The sequence below is a fragment of the Acomys russatus genome, chromosome 20, assembly GCF_903995435.1.
Source record: "Acomys russatus chromosome 20, mAcoRus1.1, whole genome shotgun sequence".
Taxonomy (NCBI): Eukaryota; Metazoa; Chordata; class Mammalia; order Rodentia; family Muridae; genus Acomys; species Acomys russatus.
Genome location: NC_067156.1, coordinates 13,462,098 through 13,485,584, shown reverse-complemented (window position 1 = coordinate 13,485,584; position 23,487 = coordinate 13,462,098). Strand labels below are relative to the sequence as shown.

The window sequence follows — 23,487 nt, the reverse complement described above, 5'->3', positions numbered from 1 at the left end:
TATGTAGCATGGCTTCAAGGAGACCCAGACATTCTTAATAAAACTTTGAAGAATCCTGGTACAACTAAGGCCTCAGCCTGTACCAGACTCTGAAAAGTCACTGGGAAAACTCAGCACATAGTTTAACTTCATAAAAATAAAGAAATCATTTCCCTTTTCCCATAGTCTCCTCTAGCTATCATCCATTTCTGTGCAGTGTGAAATGGAGTCTTTCTTTTCTTTTTGCTATTTGCCACTACGTAAACCTGGCTAATTGACCCTGGAACTTTCATTCTCCTGTCTCACTGGGATTACAGAAACACACACCTATGCTCAGCCTTACATGGGTTCTTGGGATCTAACTCAGGTCCTCATGTGTGTGAGGCAAATGCTATGGTCACTGAGCCATCTCCCCAGCTTTCTCTCTTCATGCTTTTGTCCTTATCTTTTATTACCTGCCTACTTGCTCTTTTCTAGACAAGCGACCTTCCTACTACTCTGAAATATGCCAAGTACACCGCAGCAGCCTTTGTACTTACTTTTGCTTGTTCTGAAACTTTAAGCTCAGCAATGTATATGGCTTAGTTATTCTCTATGTTTCTGCCCACAAATTACCTTGGGGTGCCTTCCTCAACTATCCTAGGTAAAATAGCATGATTTTCATGCCCATCAGTCAACCTTTATCTCATCTGCTCTTGTCACTATGTGACATACTTATATTTTTCATTATTTCCCAAAGTAGACTATAGCATCAATAAGAGTGGAATTTTCACTATTTTATGCCATGTAGGCACCAATGATTATAAATCAATGAAGAAATCCCAACCTCCTACAGAGGTTGGACTATATATACCCTGAGTGTCAGGAAGACTGAAGGCAAAGATATGCATGTGGCCCTCTTGACATATACCCCCATGTGCAATTATGGCTTACAAAAGGACATCTAGATCACAAAACAGCTGGATTTCCCTCTTTACTTGGCTTTGTAATTTCTTCTATGTTAAATTTGTAATTAAAAGCACATAAAGATCTGCAGCAAACTGTAGCTGCCCTACATGTTCCACTGCTACAGTGGAGGAATAGTGGGAGAAAGGCAAGAACAAGCAGCACAGACATATTTCTGGGTCTATCAACCCAATGGAAACTGAACATTTTCAGAGGAGGAGGAGAAAGATAAAGCATAGTATTTACACTAACAAGTAAAAAAGAGGAAGTAAAACAAGTTAAAATTTACCAACTTGAAGAAATGCTTCAATAAAGGCTTAAGTAGTCAAAGACTAGCAGGAAGGTGAGGATAAGGAATAGAGCAAAAACTGTGCCTAACTGCATACAGCAGGGGCCAGAGAATGCACACTTTCAGTTTGTGAGTAATCTGGCTTCCAGGACAACTGCTTAGCCCTAGTGCCACAGTATAAAAGTGGTCCAAGGCAGTCAGGGAACACAGGCATAGAAACAGGGTAGATTTTCCCTGTAGGTACAAGTGTCTTATCCCTGCAGAGACAGTCAATGTGCCTATGTGCCTGACAGAACCTTTCCTGAAAATTTTCTGTAAACTCAATGATTACAGAGTCCCCCAAAGGATGTCACATATAAGGCATTTTAACTTCCAAGAGTGTCTCAGAAGAAAATTGAGTCAAATGCCAATCAAAGGGTTTTAGAGGGAGGAAGAGAGGAATGACTGACTACAGTGTGGTAAGGCAGAAGCCCGTGTCCCCTGCAAAAGACGTACAAAGGCAGGCAATGATGAAGGGCCAGTACCCAGAAAACATTTGATGCTAGCACTATAAGCACAGTGCTATCAAAGAGGCTCTTGAGGACAGTAACTTTCAAACTCATCACTGACAATAAAAAAGTCTTTTACCACACAGTCCAGTAAAACAAATTCTTTTAATACACTTTCATACATTTGTTCCTAGATTATTATTTTAAGCAGCTAAACTGATACTAAATCTATATTGGCTGTTGAAAATTACTGCCTTGAGCTAACAAACAGGATCTTGAGCAGTTAGATTACTAAGGAAAAGAGACCTCAAATCTTTATGGTTTACTAGGCTAGAGTATTCTGTTCTAGCGAAGGGCTTCAATGCTTTAGCTTCAAACACTGGGGGGGAGGGGCTTAATTATAGTGTAATGGATTCGTTAAGTGATGCACACAAAAATTTCTACAGTCTAGTAAGAAAGACCCAGCTGTTTTTTTTGGGGGGGTGGGTGGGTTCCTCTATTATATAGTTCAAACTCACAGAGATCTACCTGCCTCTGCCTCCCAGTGCTCAGATTAAGGTATGTGTCACCAAGCCCAGGTCCAATCCAAATTCTTAAACACAGAATAGAGGTTTGGCTAAGAGCCAGAACTGATAGCTAACTACCATCAGGACACAAGAAACCGTTTCCTGTCAGTCATTGTAACAGACAGCAGCATCTTTTTCATACTAGATCCCTGAGTACAGGCATGCACTGAGATAAAAAGTATAACTAATTTGCAAATTTGTCTTATTTATAAGCATTAATAAGCCAATTACTTTAAGAAAAAATAGTGTTGAATTCTAAGAGAATCAATTTAGGGAATCATCAGACACAAACATGATTTTCAGCACTTTCCCTACTTTTTTGTTTAACTCCTGAAGGAAAATAAACATGTACTCCAAACTTTTGTCAATTTATCTTCACTGAAATTTCTTAGGCTTTGATCTGGACTAACTCCCGAGTATTAGATTTAGAAGTACAGGTTCCAAGTAAACAGCTTAGCTTCTTAAAATAAGTCCACTAAAGACACTACTACATTGTAACAAAAGTCTTCTTGGTAAAATTCTTTTTTTAAAGATTTATTTATTATATATTCAGTATCTTGCCCGCATGTGCACCTGCCTGCCACAAGAAAGCACCAGAACTCATTACAGATGGTCGTGAGCCACCATGTGGTTGCTGGGAATTGAATTCAGGACCTTTAGAAGAGCAGACGGTGCTCTTAACCTCTGAGCCATCTCTCTAGCCTGGTAAAATTATTTTTTAAAAGATCTATTTATTTTCATGTACGTGTGTGTTTTACCTGCATGTGTGTATGTATGTGTATATGTATGTGTACCACGTGTATGCCTCATACCCTGAGGGGCCAGAAGAGGGCATTGTATCCTCTGTAACTGGAGTTATATACAGATGCCATGTGAGTACTGTGAACCAAACCCCAGTCTTCTGCAAGAGCAACAAGTGCTCTCAACTGTTGAGCAATTTCTCTAGCCCCAAGCATTTGTATTTTAATAAAACATAATGTGATAAAAAAAAATGTATTAAGATTTTGCTGGGGAAGTGGCTCACACCTGCTTAGCACTGTGGAAATTCTTGGTTTCACTTTCTAGTACGGGTGTGGGTGTGGGTGTGGAATGATGACAAAGACTTACCAAGATTTCATATTATGAGGCAGACTATTAGTTAATAAGAACTTACCCATACTTGAGGTTAGATACTTTTTAATAATGAAGATACTTTAAGAACCTTAGAGGAGTGGGGCACGGTGGCGCATGCATTTAATCTCACTACTCCAGAGGCCTCAGAGGCAAGCAGATCTCTGTGAATTTGAGGCCAACCTGGTCTACAAAGAGTCCAGGACAGCCAGGGCTCTGTGTAACAGAGAAACTCTGTCTCAAAAAACAAACAACCAACCTAAAAAACAACAACAACAAAAACCTTAGAGGTGTGCTGAGTGGTGGTGGCACCTGTACTTGCCTTTGATCTCAGCACTTGGGAGGTGGAGGCAGGTGGATCTCTGTGAGTTTGAGGCCAGCCTGGTCTACAGAATAAGTTCCAGGACAGTCAGGACTACACAGAGAAATGCTGTCTCAAAAAACAAAACCAAACAAAACACAATCTTAGAGGTTAGAAGCTTTACTTCTTAAAGATATAACAACTATATAGAATATGTATGTACATATATATGTATGTATATACATATATTTGTTTTACCTCTCCCAATGAGAAATAGTGACGTGGAATTTGAGAATCTGGGTAAATATTTTCTAGGTACCAAGAGAAAGGTTTGCACTGTAGTTTATGTCTCAGAGCAAGTCTTGATGATATATCTCCATAATCCACCTTTGTAACACCTGTTGAAAGAAATAAGTGATCGATTAGAGTTCTATTTGGCAACACACATCTGCTTACATGCTCATTCTCACAAAGCAGCCGAGTGGGAAATGGGGGATCTTAGGTGATGTATGACATTACAAGTGATATACTATGGAGCCACCTCCCAGACTAGAAAACAACAATAAGGCATGTGTTTTGATTTTTTTCAAAGAAAACTTAAATTCATTTGAGAATGTAATACATACTAATATTAGACAACAATAAACTATATAAGGATCAAAAATTTTAATGTACATTAAGGTAAAAAAATTTAAATTAAAATCTAGTTGGTGCAAATATTAAAACAGCACAACTATTTCCAGTTAGCTTTCTCTCATATAATTCACTAAAATGTGTTTACACCCACTTGAGTCTTGAAGTATTGTACTGAATAACCAAGGTAGAATACTTTCAGACAGACTTACTGCTGAGGAGAAAACAGACACACATAAGCCTGATTAGCAGATTAAAATTCTTGGAGAGAAGCTTCTTGAGGAATGCTATAGTCTCTGCACTAGCTTTGTGACATGAGATGATTTCATTATGTCCCACACAGCAGCATCAAGGGCCTGCTTACAGAGAATGCTCATTACTTGTTCTGAAGCGGTACTGTGTTGTGGGGCAGGGGATGCGGCTCAGCTGCAAGTGCTTATCTAGTGAGTATGCACGGAGCTCTGGCTTCAGTCCTCAGCATCACATAGAACAGATATCGTCATGCAGGCCCCTAATCACAGCACTTGGGAGATGGAGGCAGAGGGATCAGAAAAGCAAAGTCATCCTCAGCTACATAGTGAGTTCAAGGCTAGCCTGGGGTACATCAGAGCTTGTCTACACACACACACAAAGCATTTTTATGTTGGGGGGTGGGGAGCCAATGCCCAAAGAAAGTGCTTTGTGAGCAAGGAAAAGGGCTGAAAATTAAGATGAAATCTCACAGGAATAAATGTCAAATGCTCTAGTGAGGTAAAAAGAAAGAGACAGAGAGACAGACAGACACAAACGCACAACTCTAGGTCAGCAAAATTAACCAAGATATTTAGCATCACTGCTAATATCTCAGGCATACTATAACAAACATTTTCTGAACTATGATTTTTACTAATCTTTACAATAATCTTATCAAATCTTTGCTTCCAATCCTTCTAACTTCTCCTTAGAATCAGGAACAAGAAAGATACAATCTTGGGTCAGTGAGATTGCTCAGTGGATGAAGATTCTTGCTACCAAAACCTAAAGACCTGACCAAGTTCAATCCCTGGCACCCATAATGTGGAAAGAGAATCAACTTCTACAAGTAGAATTTGAACTATACATATGGGCTACGGCACAAGTGCCAATCCCCTCAGATTTGAAATAAATTATATATATATAAATAAAATATGCACATACATACATACAAAAAGAAAGGCACACTCCTGCATATATCACACAAAATACACTAACCTGGAGAAATTATATAGAAGAAATTCTTGAATTCATCCATCCATACTTCTGCAAGCCGCCTGTTATTCTTATTGATAATCTGTCCTGTCCCTCCTGGAAACGTGTAAGGTGTAGCTTTCCGAAACACATGACCGACATGGGAGCATGTCACAATTTCCAAAGTTCCTCCACACTGCCAAATCTGAAAAGGCCAGGACACAGTTTAGTAACAACCTACTAAAGGTTCCTGTAGTATTCGTGTGGTAATTTCTTTTCAATTGAACAGGGCTTTGGCTTTTATTTATAACCTTGAATAGAAAACCTGTAGTTATTGGTAAATTTTTCCCAAAAATGTCTCCAAAGTATCAAATGAAAGAGCAAAATAGACTGCATTGAACACGTACTTTAAAATTCAGAGCACAAGCCTGGCTATGGTGGTCTATGCCTTAAATGCCAGCATTTGAGAGGTAGAGGAAATGATCTTGGTGAGTTAAGGCCAACCTGGTCAACACAGTGAGATCCAAGCGAGCCAGTGTTACACAGTGAGACTGTCTCAAAAAAGAAACAACGAAGTTCAGGTCTCAGAGATCCTGCTTTGGTGTACAGCCAAAACTACCGTAGGATCAAGTGTTTTTTAAAATTTTGGTCAAAATCAGATTAAAATAGAGATTAGACAGGTTACGAATATATATACAGAAGAATGAGATGTATAGTAGCAACTCTCTAAATACAGATGATGCCGCACAGCATCATAAATTCAAACCGCTGAAGTACAATCAGCCTTTGTCAACAAGGGACACTATTTCAGGAAATGTCCCATATTACTATGTTTGTTTTGTATATATAACATGTTTGATGTGGTTTATGATTTAACACTCCACTACACACACACTCATGGTCATGGAGTATCCGGCCACATTCTTTTCTATTTCTGCCACTCCAAATTTGTGCCACTGGACTCATCACATAGAACAGACACCCACAATGGTTTCTTCCACAAGACAAAGACAGCATGTCCTGGTCTATGTGTTCAATCAATAAAACACATGGGAGAAAAGGAAAATGAAGTATCGGCTTATATCCTCCCCCCTTTTTTCTTTCTTGGGACAGGGTTTCTCTGTGTAGCCTTGGCTGTCCTAGACTCGCTATGTAGACCAGGCTGGCCTCGAACTCACAGCAATCCACCTGCCTCTGCCTCCTGAGTGCTGGGATTAAAGGCATGTACCACCACGCCCAGCCTCGGTTTATATTCTTAATTCAGTGCAACTGGTTCAAAATATATTTTACACCATAAAAGAAAATCTCCTAATTGCAATTAAAACTCACATTTCAAAGAACTTTGCCTTTGTTAAATATTCAGCGCAGTGTCAGAGCTAGATGGGTCAAACCTCTTCTTTTACAAGTAGGCAGACATTCTGTGGGAACAAGAGCCTCCTGCACCCACCTACAGCACACTCAGCTTGTCTGCGCTATAGTGCACTGTGTGTTAGAAGCTATTTAGCAGCACACATTACCATCTAACATGCTGATGTGTGAATATGAAATGAAAAGTCAACTAAGCTGAATTAACTGAAGAGTAATTTCAGAACTGCTTTGCTCTTTTCTTCCTTTTTGTGGTCTATGTGCATGCATGTGTGTGTGGTGGCCAGAGGTTCAAGTTGGGTGTCTTTATAAATCACTCTGCACCTTATTTTATTTATTTTTTTTGAGACCGGATCAGTCACTGAAATCGGAGTTCACTGATTTAGCTATGGATTCTGTTGTCCCTGTGTCCCCAGCACTGGGATTACAACATGTATTTGTCATGCCCAGCCTTAAAAAAAAAAAAAAAATTAAGCAGTTACTTTATTTGGTATGTGTATGTCAGAGATCAACTTGAGGGAGTCAGTTCTTTCCTTCTACTATATTGGTCCTGGGGACTGACTCAGACTGCAACAAGTGTCCTTACCTGCTGGGCCGTCTCAGCCTATCTATACCCAGCTTTTCTTAGACGGAAGCTAGGAATCAAACGCAGATCTCCATGCATATACGCATTCACTTTACTGGCTGGCTATCTCCCTAACTGTTGTCGCCTTTTATTGAAAAATATAAAACTGATAAGGTAACCGGATTTAATAAGAGAACAATTTTCAATTAAACAAGAAGTATATAACACAACATGATATTATGTTTTTACAAGAAGTATATAACACAAGGTGAAATTATATTTTTACAGTTCCATACCAGAGCAGCCTGTTTAAATTACAACTATTGCTGTTTGTTGCTATTGAATTACTTTCTTAAAATAACAGAGAACTGAAGGATTATGCATAGGTTTAACAGCTAGACTGTTAAAAGGTAACTGGATTATTTGTTGAAATAGTTTTTAACAATCTTCCACAGTGTCATCAAACTTTCTATAGGCTGAAGGTTCTGGAGTCAGATTAAACTCACTAAATTTTATTTCTTATATAGACAAGAATAATGAACACATATTTGTAGTTAAGTAAAAGATTTTATTTTTTTGTCAGAGGGAACTTACCCTAAAGGAAATTTCTAGGTTTTCTCCTCCCCAAATATCCATTCCAGCATCATATGTTCCAATTTCCTGAAAGTAATCTCTGTCTATTGAAAAAAGGCCTCCGGCCATTGTAGGTGTTCTGAAATTCAATCATAATACTATGCCATTAATTTTAATAATTTAAAATTTATAATCAGTGTTTGTTTTTAAAAGTTCTATAGGTCTACAGCTGTTCATAACTACAGACTAGTGCTTATTCTTGCCCTTTTCAGAAATGTCTATACACTTAAGAGTTTGGTTTTTGATGGCGTGTGTGTGTGTGTGTGTGTGTGTGTGTGTGTGTGTTAGACATGATCTGCACCCTTACTCGTGCTGTGTTAAGTCCTAAGTATCCTTCCTGTCCTTAGCACCTTTCTTGATCCTTGGTACCAATCAACTATCTTAGACTCCTTAAACTGAATGTACTTCTCATAATCTGCATGACTTGGCTCCACAATTCTAGTAAAGATAGTTAACTATTTTATTCAATTAGACTCAGGTTAGGGTTAATATGCCAGTTCTGAAGGGTAGCAAGAACTGAAAAAATGACAGGTTAAAACAGGATGAAAACAAAGAGACCTTCCCTAGATTTACAGAATCTTAAAGAAAAGGAGGAATGCAATACAGAATAACATTAACGTACTCCTAAAGGGACCACCATTCTGACCACCTGCGGTCTGTTTTCTGTCAAAGACAAGTCCAGGCATACACAGGGTGGAATGGAGGAAAAGCGCGTAGAACTAAGCAGAGCGGTGACAATGACGGGAGGGTTTAAATTAATGGGTATCGGTGGTGATTTCTGTTCACCACTAATTTCCATGAAGGATGGATATGAAGAGAAAAAACTGACTCCACCAGGAGAAAATAAAAGGTGTTGGATCCAAGGATAAGGCTCCTAAGTCCAGAAGTCACTGACACTATTCCAGGCCTCTCTAGGGAAGCAGCATTGTCCTTCCGATGAAAGTTGTAATTTCCAAAGTTTTCAAATGTCTAAGAGTCCTTGATTTAACACTGAACTGAACCAAGAGCGTCCTTGTACTGGTAAGAACTCAGGCTGGCTCGGGAAAAGAATATGAGTGAAAAAAACCCTTTGCCTTCTTCAAAACTGTATTTGAATTCATGGGAAAGCAGACCAGAAAAGCTGAGAATAGGAGCAAAGTGGAGAAAAGCGAAGCTGCAGGTGGATGTAATTAGGATAAATACTAGGGTGTCTGGGTACCTCAAAGTCTAGGTCATATCCTTACCAGCATGCTTCTTATACCTTCCTGAATAAAGACACATGGGATCAAGTATAATAAAAGACTATTAATGGGTATTTCTTTATCCCCTGCTAAGTCTAGCTATTTTTTAAAAAACTATATGAAACAAGCTTTTCTAACTTTACTAATCAGTACTACCATCCAGATGGTATGTATGCTAGTAAACACATTACAGTGCAAAACACAACTCTGAGCTAGTACTTTAACGTAAGGATATAACTGAGAAGTAGCTTGATAAGCACAGGTTGAACTTAGAGATCTGTAATGTTTTCATACAGGAAAGAAAATATATTTATGTTACCAGCATTTTTCTTGTGGACTGGGAGTTTACAGAATGAAAAAAAAAATCTAAGTGGAGGGGGAAATCCTTTTTAAAAATATGTGAAATACAGTTCTTGACAACATACAAGGTATACTCTTGCTTTGTGTTTCTCAAAGTATACCTTTAACCCTCCTACAGTGTCACAACTCTCTGCAATATACTATACAGAAAATGTCTGACAATTTACCTGACAGGAAGAGTGCGGTCACCTTTCCTTCTGTCCATCTCTCTTTGGGGAACAGGGTACCAACGAAAATTGAGCTTCCAATTGAACCCACCATAGGTCATGTCAGAGCCTGCCATGTACTCAAAAGTGTCATCGCTGATCACATCAATGATAGGACACACCACTGTTCTCCTGATGTCATAAAAGCAAATTTAAAATCTTCAAATGTTCCTACTTACTATAACAACTATACAATGAAACAATGGTAAAGGATTTTTTTTTTTTGCTATAATCTATACCAAATCAGCATCATAATCATTTGTTGGCTGAAAACCTTCTGTCTTTTTGCCTTTCTTCTTTTACACATACCCTTTACTATTTGCCACATGGAAAATATAAAGTATTTCAAAAATTCATATTTATTGACTACACAGAATCGTTTTTACACAAACATTTTGTTTATAAACAAGTCTATCATTTCTACTCTTCAGCTTTTTTGCCAGTGAGACACTAAGTATGTTCATGTACATAATAGTCTTCTGTTTCCAGGAAAAATGTCCAGCACTGATGCCACTTATTCAAGGCAACCTGCGTCTCTTTTCTAGCCATAGTATAGTTACATACATATTCCTCCCTATAGGTTTACCATAATGGTATTAACTTTGAAGTTGACTTCTTACATTTTTATTAATTCAACTACATTAAATAAATAACAGCTAAGAAATTTTTGTATTTACATATTTTTTGTTTGCTTGTTTGGTTTTTGTTTTTGGAGACAAGGTCTCTTTACATAATCCTGGCTATCTAGGAACTCACTATGTAGATTAGGCTGGCCTAAAAACTCACAGAGATCCTCCTGCCCCTGCCTCCTGAGTTCTGGGATGAAAAGTGTGTACCACTATAACCAGCTGAAATTTAAAATTTTAATTACTAGAAGGGAATTTTTCTCTCTCAAGCTTGTATTTCTCCATACAGACAGTGTGATCATATATTCATATATTTTCCAGTTGACTTTTTTTAAAACTAAAAACACAAGTGACAACAGCACTTTTGAAGGAAAGTGTCCTAAACTTTATAGAATGTGGTACCTTAAGACAGTTTATCAGTGTTTAAAGAACTCTTCCCATGGGCTGATGAGAAGGCTCAGCAGGTAAAGGAACTTGATCCCTTGAGTTCACTTCCTAGGCTCTACATTGTAGAAGGAGAAAACCAGCTTCTGAAAGCTCTCCTTGACTTCTGTGTGAGCACCATGGCTTTTTCCCTTATATTCTTTTCTAGGCCAGCAAGATAGCCCAGGAGCTAAAAGTGCTTGCTTCCAAACATTATCAACCTGAGTTTGATTCCTGGGACTCACACAGTGGAAGAAAAAAATCCAACTCCTGCAAGTTGTTCTCTGACCTCACACACACATACTTTAAAATTAAATCATAGGTCTTCATTTTTTTAAATTAAAATTATTCTAGCCTCATTAAAAATAGTTCATTTTCCTACTTTTTGTATATTCTGCTGAAACAGCTTGGCGGCAGCTGTCCCTCTCTTCCACACAGACGTTGATGTGTGTGATCCTGTTCTCATTCTCACCGGCTATAGATTTCAGCACCCCAGCTTTCCACAGGTATTTGCTGTTAAGATTAATAGCATGCCTCACCATGAGTAAGGCCTAGGCTTTGCTCCTGTTACTCTCAACTTGTATACTTATCAAGGGACAAATAGTACCCCAGGATTCATCACAGACACCACAAATACCAGCTAGCTTCACTAAACAGACGGCTTTTTTGTTTTCACTTTTGTGATTTACATTTTTTTCTACTGTATCAACTGTACAGTGCATTTTTTAAAAAATCTGTTTTTGTACTTATCCAGCACTTTAACTTTATCAGTTGAAAACTATTCAGGATATATAATCCGCCACACAGCCCAAAGTGTAAGTTATTTTGGTTGCCATTTTAGTCAAATCTCTCCTATACATCACACACTGCCTTCTCTGTATGGGTCTAAGATCATGTTTCTAAAGTTTATGCATTACCTTTATGCAAGTATTTCCTAAACCAGTCACTCTTTACTTATAGAAAAATATTTAAGAAGGTGTTTTATCCTTTTGATTCTTCAGGGTCTCTATCCTCTGGTCCAACACTGGTTTGTTTTGTCTATGAGAACAGGCAGCTGTAGTACTGCCCTTTGCTAACAAACAGGGTAAGTGAAGTGGCCTTAACCTCTTCATTCTCCACTGCGCTAATAAAAGTCTACTTTATAAAATCTAAACCTTAATGTTGGTATAGACAGCTTCAAAGTCAAACTGCCATGGCAAACAGAAATCCAAGTAATACAAGTCAAGCAAACTGACGTCACCTCTATCATGACACTTAAGGACCAAGACATTCAGACAATCATTTGAAAAGTACCTAACATGAAAGGCAACGACCCTAGATGCACTGCAGCAATGTTCATTCTATATTAATAGTATTATAGGATTACTTCATACACAACTTAGTATTTCAGGACACAATGTGCCTCTCTTTAGCCTTGTGCTACAAAATGAGAGCTACAGTCCCAGAGAAGATGTCAACGAAGATGAGATGATCTGCATGCCCAGGGGTCACCTTTGATAGCAGCGGCACGCAAACTTTCCCTGAGTTCACTGTCTACCTGTTCTGGTCCTATTTCGTCAGCAGATCACAGAGTAATTATTCTACAACATGCTGCCTAATTCATCCCATTAGGGTAGTTTGTACATTTGTTAACTGCCAGACTTCTAAAATGTGGTCTTGTTTGTATTTGTACTCTTGAAGGCATTCTAAAGGCAATTTGAAAAGATGGTACTTTTGTATTTATTTAAAAACGAATCTTGCAATATACTGCAGAGTTTATGGTTAAGTACTAAGATAGGCGAGGTAGCGCATGCCTGTAAACCCAGCACTTGTGGAGACAGAAGCAGGCGGATTGCTTTGAGTTTGCAGCCAGCCTGGTCTACAAAGTGAGTCCAGGACAGCCAAGGCTACACAGAGAAACCCTGTCTCAGGGGAGGAAAAAAGATTAGGTACTGAAAACAAATCTGTAAGTCCAGAAAATTACCTGTCATGCTTGATGCGGGCTAAGAGAGGCTCCAGCCACCCTGCTGTACACTCACAGTGAGCATCTAAGAAGGTGATCACTTGGCCTTTGGACACAGCAGCTCCTTTTAATCTAGCTCTGATCAACCCGGAACGTTGTTCCATTCGAACTACATGAACTGGCACTTTGAGTTTTTTCACATAACTCTCTAGAGGTCTTTTCAAAAAGTCTAAAAATATAACAAAGCAAAAGAATGAAATGAAAAAGGCATCAATTTTAATCACCCAAATGTAAAGCGAGTCTGATCTGCAGCATTCCTTCAATATATACATATTGAGAGAGCACTCCTAATTAGGCTCCTTTCTCATCAGTGCCCTGTCTAAAGGAAGCTAACCTCACCAAGGTATGAACTAGCTGCCTCTATCTTGCACATGAATACTGACAGTATCCATGGCTCAATTATCGCCCAGTGCAGGCATGTCACCATGCATTATCTACTAGCTTGACAATTCTCTTCCTAATTATGCTGAAGGATCTGCAATAGAAGGAACATAGCTCAGCCAGGTAGGGCAGCACACATTTGCAATCCCAACACCTGGAAGGAAGAAGTGGAGGATTTTAAGAGTTTCAGGCCAGTGCATGCTACACAAGAAGTTCTGAGATCCTGTCTCAAAAAAACAAAACACCAATACCCACCCCAACAGATAGACAGACAGGCAGGCAGGCAGACAGACACAAACACACACAGACAGACACATACACACCAAAGGAAAAAAATATTAAATCTAAATCACAACAGAGAATAGAAATAATATGTCACAGCTATTATAGTTTTAAAAATTGTGAGATTTCTTCCAAGGCAGAAATAAAGTGTCTTACTGATCACTACAGTCTCTGACCATAGATTTAGCAGGAGGCAGAAAGTAAAAAAAAAAAAAAAAAAAAATCTCATAAGGGAAAATGATAGATAGGAACTGAAAGGCAAAGAAAGATCCTTTCCAGGCAAGTGTAAATTACGAACTATTGATGGTGATGGGACCACATGTCTAACTAATGCGTGTTAATAGATATGCATAATCTTTCTAGGTGTAACAGGGCCCCAGATCTTAGCCCACTGACTCCATGATGGAAGTACCATTCAGGGTGTAAAACTCAGCATGTAGACAGCACCATCTACCAAAACTAAAACAAAGATCTAGTCTACTCAGTCCACACAGTTCTAGGAAAGTCTCAAAATATAATAGCCTTGCATTTTGGCTTCTACAGTTTCAATTCTGGCTAACTGTTCTTGTTAACTGAAATATGTCAACCCACAACGTGGATTTTGTGTTTAAAAGCTCACCCTGAAAAAATCTCAGTACTACATTGGCATCTCGAACATGCAGTGTATTAGTTTGCCGGCTAATAAAGACTTAAAGGCTTAAACTCATTCCAAGTAGTCTTCTCTGGTGGATACCACACAACACAGGGAAGGAAATATTGATCTATAGAATTCCTATGACTGGGCTGGAGAGATGACTCAGAGGTTAAGAGCACTGGCTGCTCTTCCAGAGGTCCTGAGTTCAATTCCCAGCAACCACATGGTGGCTCACAACTATCTATAATCAGATCTGGTGCATGTAGACACAACACTATACATAATAAATAAATCTTTCCTCTAAGACTTCTGCAATTCAGAGAAATCATGGTACATGATTAAGGGGCTACTTAAATACTGAAGGAAGGGATCCAAAGTGCTTCCTACAAGATGCGGTGGGAAGGACAAATGAAAGCAAAATTATTCTGTTTGGTAAGATCAGAATGAGATACTAGTAAGTCATCAGAAATCCAAAACCCTCCAAAAAGACAGAGAAATATCAGATTACTCAGCTCTTTTTCTGCTAATTTACTTCCTAATATTTGTGCTAAAAATGCATTTAAAAATAGCACTATGACTTCATTAACTAAGTCACAAGGTAAGAAGAATATAATCAGATTCTGAGTAAAGAGGTATGAACAATGCCAAGCTGAGAAAAACATTTTTTGTAGTAGCGCTGAGTGTGTTTGCAACTATTCCACATACAGTTAAACTTGTAAAGCTGTGTTGCTACACATACTTTAGAAATGATTTTTCTAAGCTCAGAATATTACATGCATTTGATCAAGGTGGCGTTTGTTATGGCCCAGGCTTATCTAAATTCAAGCCTCTCATTTCACAGTGGACAGAGCCTGTATGAGGACTGGCCAAGCAGAGTGGGGAAACCTGTACTTCTGGTACTTGGTGCATGGGGCAGAGGAATACAGATCTCAAGTTTGAGGCCAGGCTGGCCTAGGCTTTGTAGCAAGACACTGTCTCAAAAAAAAAAAACAAAAAAACAAAAAAACAAAAACCAACCAACCAAACAAACAAACAAAAAACCCAATTCCAACAAGCTATCAGAATATAATAGAAGGGCCACTAGAGGAACACTTATTCTGGCACAATTGGATGTCTTGAACTAAGCAGAATCACCTGTTCCTGGAGCATGAGCCATGTTCTTATATTTTAAATCAATCAAAGTTGATTGTTTCATAAACAGGTTTTTCTAAAATTAGTTTAAAATAAGCCTTAAAAACCAAGCAATCTAATCCCAAAGTCCTATATATCTGAAAGTTATTAATACTGTCTTATCTATGAACAATAAGAAAGTTTTTAATGCATGATTCTGTAGCACTGTAACAAATTTCCTTGGCATTTTTGAAATCTTTGTGACTTTTATACAATGCATGCTAAGAATTGTGCATCTTCAGTTCAGACCTCATTTTATAAGAAAAAAAGTCCTTTAAAGGTAAGTGATGATTAGAAACCCCTCCTTAGATAGTCTGCTGACTGCTGTCCTATAAATAGATCCCTAAACATCTCTTCGACACACAGCATGAAATTGTCAAAATCTTTGTCACTTGCTATTACTGCTGAAATTTGTCTTGTACATTTGTTCACATATTTTGCAGTGCTTTAACTGTTTGGAAGTGCTGACTTCAAAGGTTTTGGAGGAAAGGCAGATTTACTTCACATTTTTGTGTTCCCACTGGCAATATTCTAAGATTAAACTGGAAATATACACCATTTCCATTCCTTACAAAAGGCACAAGTCAGTTCTAATGAAGTTGGTGAGGTGGCTCAGATGGGTAAAGCTGCTTGCTTCCAAGCCTGACCATCTGAGTTTGATTCCTGGAACCTATGTGGTGGTAGATGGAAGGAAAGAACAGACTCCAAAAAGTTGCACTATGACATCTACCTCAGCATGTAGGCACTGTGCCCATTTTTCACCCACAGCCCATCTATTTAGCACTCACGAGGGTCAGGCGTTATGCTGGGATTTCTCTGTTCACATGGGAAAGATTTGGAGAGAACTATAGGAAATAGATTCTTACTGCTCCTCATTCCTCTCCCTTTCTCCCTCCCTCCCCCTCCCTCTCGTGTGTGTGTGTGTGTGTGTGTGTGTGTGTGTGTGTGTGTGTGTGTACACTTGTGCAAGTGAGTGCAGGTGTTCAGAAAAATACATCAGATCCCCTGGAGCTAGAGTTACAGGTAGTTCTGAGCCTCCCAATGTGGATTTTAGACTTGGATTCTTTGGAAGAACAGCAAGTTCTCCTAACCCGAGCCATCTCTCCAGCCCCCATAGCTTTCTTAATGAGTGCTAAGCTTCTTAGCCCATCATTTTCACATCATTGCATGGAATCAGCCTTTTTGCCTGTTCTCTCATTCTATCTGCTGAGATGATTACAGTAAATATTATACCCTTTCCTAACTGTGCCCATACTATGTATATTTAAAAGCAGTTATATTTAGACATGTCATACATATGGGGGTGGAGAGATGGCTCAGGGGTGAAGAAGACACAGACACAGGGTTTCTGATTTTAGCAAGTGCTGTCTTTTCTATAGCTTCTTTGATGTAAAATCTCCAAGAAGGATTCAGAATATATAATGGTGGTTACTTTTAATTAGTGTACCTTTTCCTAAAAGAGTGTTTCACGAAACAGATTAGAATATTCTAAATCTGTGAAAAGTTCTGATATTCTCAGAAGGGTATCCAAACAAGAGATATGACAGAGATTTGTGAGGACAGAGTCAGATTACACACAGCATTTAAATTGTGCTTAATCATCTTATGCACCTAACTACAAATCATTCCTAATATTTAGAAAGAAAGGAAACAGAAAAGCCTCAGAGAGCTACAGGTTTTTTCTGTTCTACATCAACACCACATTTTAAAGCATGATTTCTCTTTCTGCTAAGATTAAGATGCAGCACAATAAAACACTACCTATCATACCTACCTGAATGAGTTTAAATGCCAAGAAGTTTTAGATAAACTGGAAGTTTACATACAATCATTAGGTTAACTGTTACTACTCAAAGGTCTGCTATCACTGGCATTAAAACGCAGAATTTACCTCTTTCACTGGCATCATCTACAAGAACGATCTCTTCTATCATGTGCCTTGGTGAGCGATGAATGACACTATGGACTGTTCGCAGAAGTGTACTCCACGCCTCATTGTGGAAAACAATCACCACACTCGTTGTAGGAAGGTTATCTGGATACACCTTTGTTTTACACCTAGAGACAAAGCAAATGCCTTTATAAAAGTGACCTTGAGACACTACAGTAAACTGGACGTGGTGGGGCACCCCTTTAATCCCAGCACTCGGGAAGTAGAGGCAGGCAGATCTCCGTGAGTTCGAGGACAGCTTGGTCTACAAAACAAGTCCAGTACAGCCAAGGCTGTACTGTACAGAGAGATCTTGTCTCGGAGAAAAAAAACAAACACTACAGTAAATTAATCTGTACTAGAAAGTTGATAGAACAATAAAATTTCTGTTAATGGTGATATTCTTACCGGTTTTCCATTTAAGTTTTTATTAATATTGCATATATAATAAGTAGTGCTGATATAAAGTAATAGATTTAAATAAAAATTATTTTAAAGATACCGCCTATATTCTTTTTTTGTTTGGTTTTGTTTTTTGTTTTTTGTTTTTTTTTGGTTTTTTCGAGACAGGGTTTCTGTGTGTATTCTTGACTGTCCTGGACTCACTTTGTAGACCAGGCTGGCCTTGAACTCACGGAGATCAGCCTGCCTCTGCCTCCCAAGTGCTGGGATTAAAGGCGTGTGTCACCATGGCCCGGCCGCCCACATTCTTAAAATAAACTCTCCTGATGAAAGTTTTGGGTTTGATTTTTTTTCCCCCTCTAAGCAGGGGCTCATTAAGTATGCTTGGCTGGCCTGGGACTTGATAAGCAGAACAACCTCCCCTGGAACTCAGAGATCCTCCTGCACTCCATCTGGTTGGGTTAGTTCATTTTAATGAAGAACGAACTAAAGCTATATTATCAATTTCAAACTGCACTTCAAGAACCAACGGGTTAAAAAAAAAAATCAGAATCAAATAACCCTAACAAAACCATAACGTCCACAAAGTTAAAAAAAAAAAAAAATTACATTTACTGAATGCCTATCATGCCCTCATTCTGTAAAGCAAAACTTGGAGCCACCTGTCACAGGTGAATGCGTTCTCTTGAGGTTGTTATAAAAGGTAGAGCCAACCTTACATTCCTCTGCTCTCCTGTCTAAGTCTCATTTGTACTCTAGCCATGGTGGCATCTGTGATAGGAAGCCATCTCCATGCTGCAGCCTTTGCACTTTCAAAACAGTAATGTAGAGAAACCTCTTAACAAGCCTTGGTGGTGGTATTATGATTATCATAATTATTGAGAAAGGACTAATACGGTGTGTGTGTGTGTGTGTGTGTGTGTGTGTGTGTGTTTTGCCATGCACGTGTGCAATGCATATTAGGGAGAATTCACAAAACAAAGAACTAAAGGTGAGCAAAAAGGCCACTGTAACGGAGCAGCATTCTACTTCCTAGTAAGTATCATATTCCATTATGACAACCTCCAGTATTAAATATAAGGTATTTTTTAATAAAATGTTTCATAATGGCTTAACAAAAGGATATGAAAGGGCTTAGAGAGAAAAGGAAAATCTTTCATTTTTACTGAAAGATATGGACAAAATGCTGACAGACCTTCACTGTGTAGCTGAGTAACATCTAGGAAGGCCACACATAGATGAGAAAGCACTGAGAGGCTTCCTTTGTTCTCTTTCTGCTGGACTTTGTAGTGGAAGTTTCTTTTAAAATTCAGTTATGTTATGTAGACAGGTTTTTGTTTTAATCCCAAGTTTGGGATATGGAGCTGATTTTAGTTTGTCCACAGCTGGTAACTGTCTTGTGGCTTGGAGAAGGGAGTGGTCTTTGCCAGTTGCAGTTAGTAGAATTCTGAGGACTAGAAAGGGTGTAATACCAGTGCCCAGAGAGAGAAGATTCTCAGAGAGAAAGGATGCTTCTAGGAAACAGTTGGAGGAGAAAGAAGGCTCCTGGTTTGTTTGCTGGACTGCTGTCTAACCTGACAAGTGAGATTGGTATTGCCCCAAAGAACCCAACTACCCTAATTTTGCCAGAAGTAGCCTAAGAAACCTACACCCCCTCTCCCCATCTAACCTTCTTTCTCTCCTAACTAGTGTTTGAAGGTATTAGGAGGCATAAGGGGTGGGTTGGAAGATAGGAAGAGGCATAAGAAACCAAAATTAAAGTAGATTTTAAAAGGACGCGCTATGGGACTTGAGCATTATGGAAGAGTTCTACAGTTTGGAAAACAGTGTTTCTCAAACTTTTGACTTTTGGTTCCTTTACTCATTTGGAAACTGAGGATTACAAAGTACTTTTGTTTGTGTGAGTTCTCCCAATATATTCATCATATTATAAAGTAGACTTTTAAAAATACAAGAATCAATAAAAACATTTGACATTAGATATCAAAAATGATTCATCGCTGTCAAAAACTGTGCATTTATCTACTCATGGCTTCCTATCCCTGCACAAGTCTTGTCACTGACTGCTCTGTAACAACAGGACTGGCTCGGTTAAGCAGCTTTCCTTGTAGCTGGTGTAATGTCAGCAGAGAATGTTAGGGGAACACTTTAGAGAAAGAATTTTGCCTTCTGGTTTGTGTGAGTGTTCACATGCTTCCTTCTCCCTTCAGCAGGAAGGATGGAGTGGAATATGTTCAGCACTCAACACATCCAGTGAGCTACAATAAAGCTTCCTTACAGAGGTCCCACTGAATTTTAGTAGCACCCCAAAAGGTAGATTTTTCAGGAAGTCTCCTAGGTATCCAGCAACTGGTTTGACAGGTTTGGCAATGTGTACTCTGGAAAGGTAGGTTTTTGTTGTTGTTTTTGTTTTCAAGACAGGGTTTTCTCTGTGTAATAACTGTCTATCCTGGACTCGCTTTGTACACCAGGCTAGCCTGGAACTCAGAGACCCAACTGCCTCTACCTCCAGAGTGCTGAGACTAAAAGCACATGCACCACCATGCCCAGCAAACAGTAGTTCTTATTCATCCATTCTGGCCTTGATTTCTTGTGCAAACGCACACCTGCTGCACTTCCTGCTTGTCAGGCGTGACTGCCAGTTCCCATTCTGAACATCACCTAGCCTGACTAGGGAAAACCAACAAGCTTTTCTGCTATCAGTGAACTGCAATCAGAGCTTCTCTAAAGAGGTGCAAATTACACCCATAGAGGGCTCCCTTCCACAATTTTCTTCTTGATACTTTCCTTCAAGTCCTAAGGTATCTATTATAATTCTTAGCCCCTTGTGATGATTTGAATGAGAATGGCTCTCCACAGACTCCCATATTTAAATACCTGGTCCTCAGCTGGTGAACTGGAGGAAGGATTAGGAGGTGTGGCCTTGCTGAAGGTGTGTCATTGGGGGGTGGGCCCACACCAGGCCCAGTCTCACTCTGCCTCCTGAGTGGGGATCAGGACATAAGCTCTGAGCTATGCTCCAGTGCCATGCCTGTCTGCCATCACGATCCCTTCCACCATGACCATGGACTAACCCTTTAAACTGTAAGCAAGCTCCCAATAAATGTTGTCTTTTATAAGTTACCCTGTCACGGTGTCTCTTCACAGCAATCCAACAATAACCAAAACATCCTTTATGGCCAGACCCATTACAGTCAATAGCTTTTACATTAAACTTTCCCTACTCAAACTATTATAGGGTCTTTCCTTTGCCTAGCTATAAAGTTACCAAGCCCTTCAAGCTTTTTTGTGTACTGGTTGAAAAATTAAGAGCAAAACGGGAAAACATTTTGGTATTATAAAAATGGTTCTCACCTTGCAGATTCCTTGAAAAGGTCTCAGAGATAACAAAGTCACAGGACAATCTAAGAAGTACTGCTGAACAGCAAGCATATCCTTTTGTCTGAATTCTTTTCCCTCAATATTATAGTGAGTATATTAACACCCACACTATGAATTATAACAGCATATTTATTTTAAATTTTACTTTATTTCATGTGTATGGGTGTTTTGCCTGTGTGCATGCATATCTGTGTGCCATGTGTGCACCTGGTGCCCGCAGAGCCAAAAAAGGGCATTAGATCCCCTGGAACTGGCACTGCCCATAGTTTGTGAGTAGCCATATAGGTGCTGGGAATTGAAGCCAGGTCCTCTGGAAGAGCAGCCAGTGCTCTCAATGGCTTTCAAATTTATTTTTATTGTTGTGTACTATCTGTGCTATGAACATATATAGTAATTTATTTTTCCATTCAATATTGATACACACTTCTGAATCTGCACTATTATGTGTAGTGGCAGGAAACAAAGAAAGAAAAGCAGTGGGAAGTCTACCCACGGTCTGGGAACCAGAGGGCCTCTGCTCAGAGAAAGGATTTCTCTTGTCTGTTAACTGCTGCCATTTCTGTGTTGCTTATGCAAAACTGCCTGAAAGCTGCAATAGTAAAGGAGGGGACAGATGAAAAGAGAGAAAAATAGCTCCTCTTCAATCCTGTGTTGTTCCTTAGACAAGCAAAAATGAGGTTTCTCCAGGGTTCTTTTCTTTTCATGGTTAGAGTTCAAGGTCATTCTAACACTCAAGGTACTGGTCTGCAAAGGTCCTGCCAACTAACTTTTAAATAGGATCCTGAAATTAGGACTTTTACAGATGAGAAAACTAAGATTAAAGAAATGAAGACACTTGGTCAAATTAACAGCTAGAAAGTGGTATAACCACGTATCAAATCCAACATTTATGACATCTGGCACCTCGTTATCCATATATGCCAAATACTGCAGTATTATATGAAAGAACCCAGAAAAGAGGGTTTAAATCTAAGTAAAAATATCTATCACATATACTCTAATCCTCTTCTCCATGTCTCACTGTTAATGACCTACTAAATTTTGTCAATTACCAGCTATTACCAACAATAATGTAACATTCATAAGAGGCCTAGAGACCTAGCAAGCAGTGATAAGCACAGTTACAGAACTCTCCTATATGCACTCAGGTTAGGGTTGCCTGAGATTAGCCGTAAGAGTAACAGCACAGTCACAGAGAGCAGGAATCCAACTTCATTTGGGTCGCTCACTAAGTACACAAGACAGGTCTGATTTTGACAACTATTTATGTATGTCGTTTCCACAGACTGCTACACAATTAGTACTCAGTAAATGTTGGCACTCTTACTTCTTCAACATGTGTGAGTGAGCTGCATAGAATAGACTGGGCTCTAACGTGGTATTTGTTGTAGGGCTCCTTTTCTAAGGCCACACATTATAAAAACTCTACATTGACTCTAGTTCTACTTAATCATTCTTTTTTGTGTTTTTTCGAGACAAAGTTTCTCTGTATAATCTTGTCTGTCCTGGACTTGCTTTGTAAACCAGGCTGGCTTCGAACTCAGAGATCCACCTGCCTCTGCCTCCCTGAGTGCTGGGATTACATGCACGTGACACTGTCCCTGGCTCTACCTAAACATTCTGGGCATTTTTGTTTTGTTTCATTTATGTGCTCTTTTTTAATTTAAGGGTGCTCTATTTGCATGTACACTTGTATGCCAGAAAAGGGCATCAGATCACATTATGGATGGTTGTGAGCCACCATGTGGTTGCTGGGAAATGAATTCAAGACCACTGAGCCATCTCTCTAGCCTCCTATGTAACCATTCTTAACACTGAACCATGCCATTCTTTCCTCTAGTGTCTGTCAGGAAATATTATCTTGGTAGCTCACAAAGCAGTAAAACTTGCAGGATGATCCAGAGCAGTTAAGCTTATAGTATAGAAACAAAGGGTCTTTTGGATTTAAAACTGTGGTGAGCAAGTCACAGGCTAGGGACACTATCTTTCCATTTACGGAGCTGCTCTGAACTGCAGATGCTGGCCAGCTCCAGTGTGAAGATGAGCTAATACTAATCTGTATTTCTGACTTGGCATCTCACTCTGAATCCTCTTTGGAAGTGAAGTTCTCTCAAGAATCCCCAGTGAACATAGAGCTCACTCTTGGATCAGAAGGGCCCCCTTGACCCTAGGTACTAGATAACACCTCATGGTCACCCTTGTTAACATCCCATTTTACAGATAAGGATTCCGGGATACAGAGAGTCTGGTAATCCTAAATTAGTAAATGCCAATGCCAGACTGGAGACTATGTCACTATCAAGGTATCATATACAAGTTGGTCCAGAAAATCAAACTGGAGTTAATGGTGAAGCAACTGTATGTGAGAAATGCCCATCACTTAAGTAAAA

General features: G+C 39.2%; 1 protein-coding gene across 1 annotated transcript in view; it reads right to left on the bottom strand.

Moving 5' to 3' along the window:
* The window catches only part of Galnt1 (polypeptide N-acetylgalactosaminyltransferase 1), a 79,757-nt gene that overhangs the window by 9,708 nt on the left and 46,562 nt on the right, over positions 1–23,487 (bottom strand). The window contains exons 5-10 of the mRNA XM_051163091.1: positions 17,276–17,442; positions 12,879–13,086; positions 9,828–9,998; positions 8,042–8,159; positions 5,542–5,722; positions 3,937–4,076 (exon numbers count right to left, since the gene is read on the bottom strand). Coding sequence (XP_051019048.1) covers positions 3,937–4,076; positions 5,542–5,722; positions 8,042–8,159; positions 9,828–9,998; positions 12,879–13,086; positions 17,276–17,442 — 985 coding nt within the window. The remainder of the gene's footprint in view (positions 1–3,936; positions 4,077–5,541; positions 5,723–8,041; positions 8,160–9,827; positions 9,999–12,878; positions 13,087–17,275; positions 17,443–23,487) is intronic.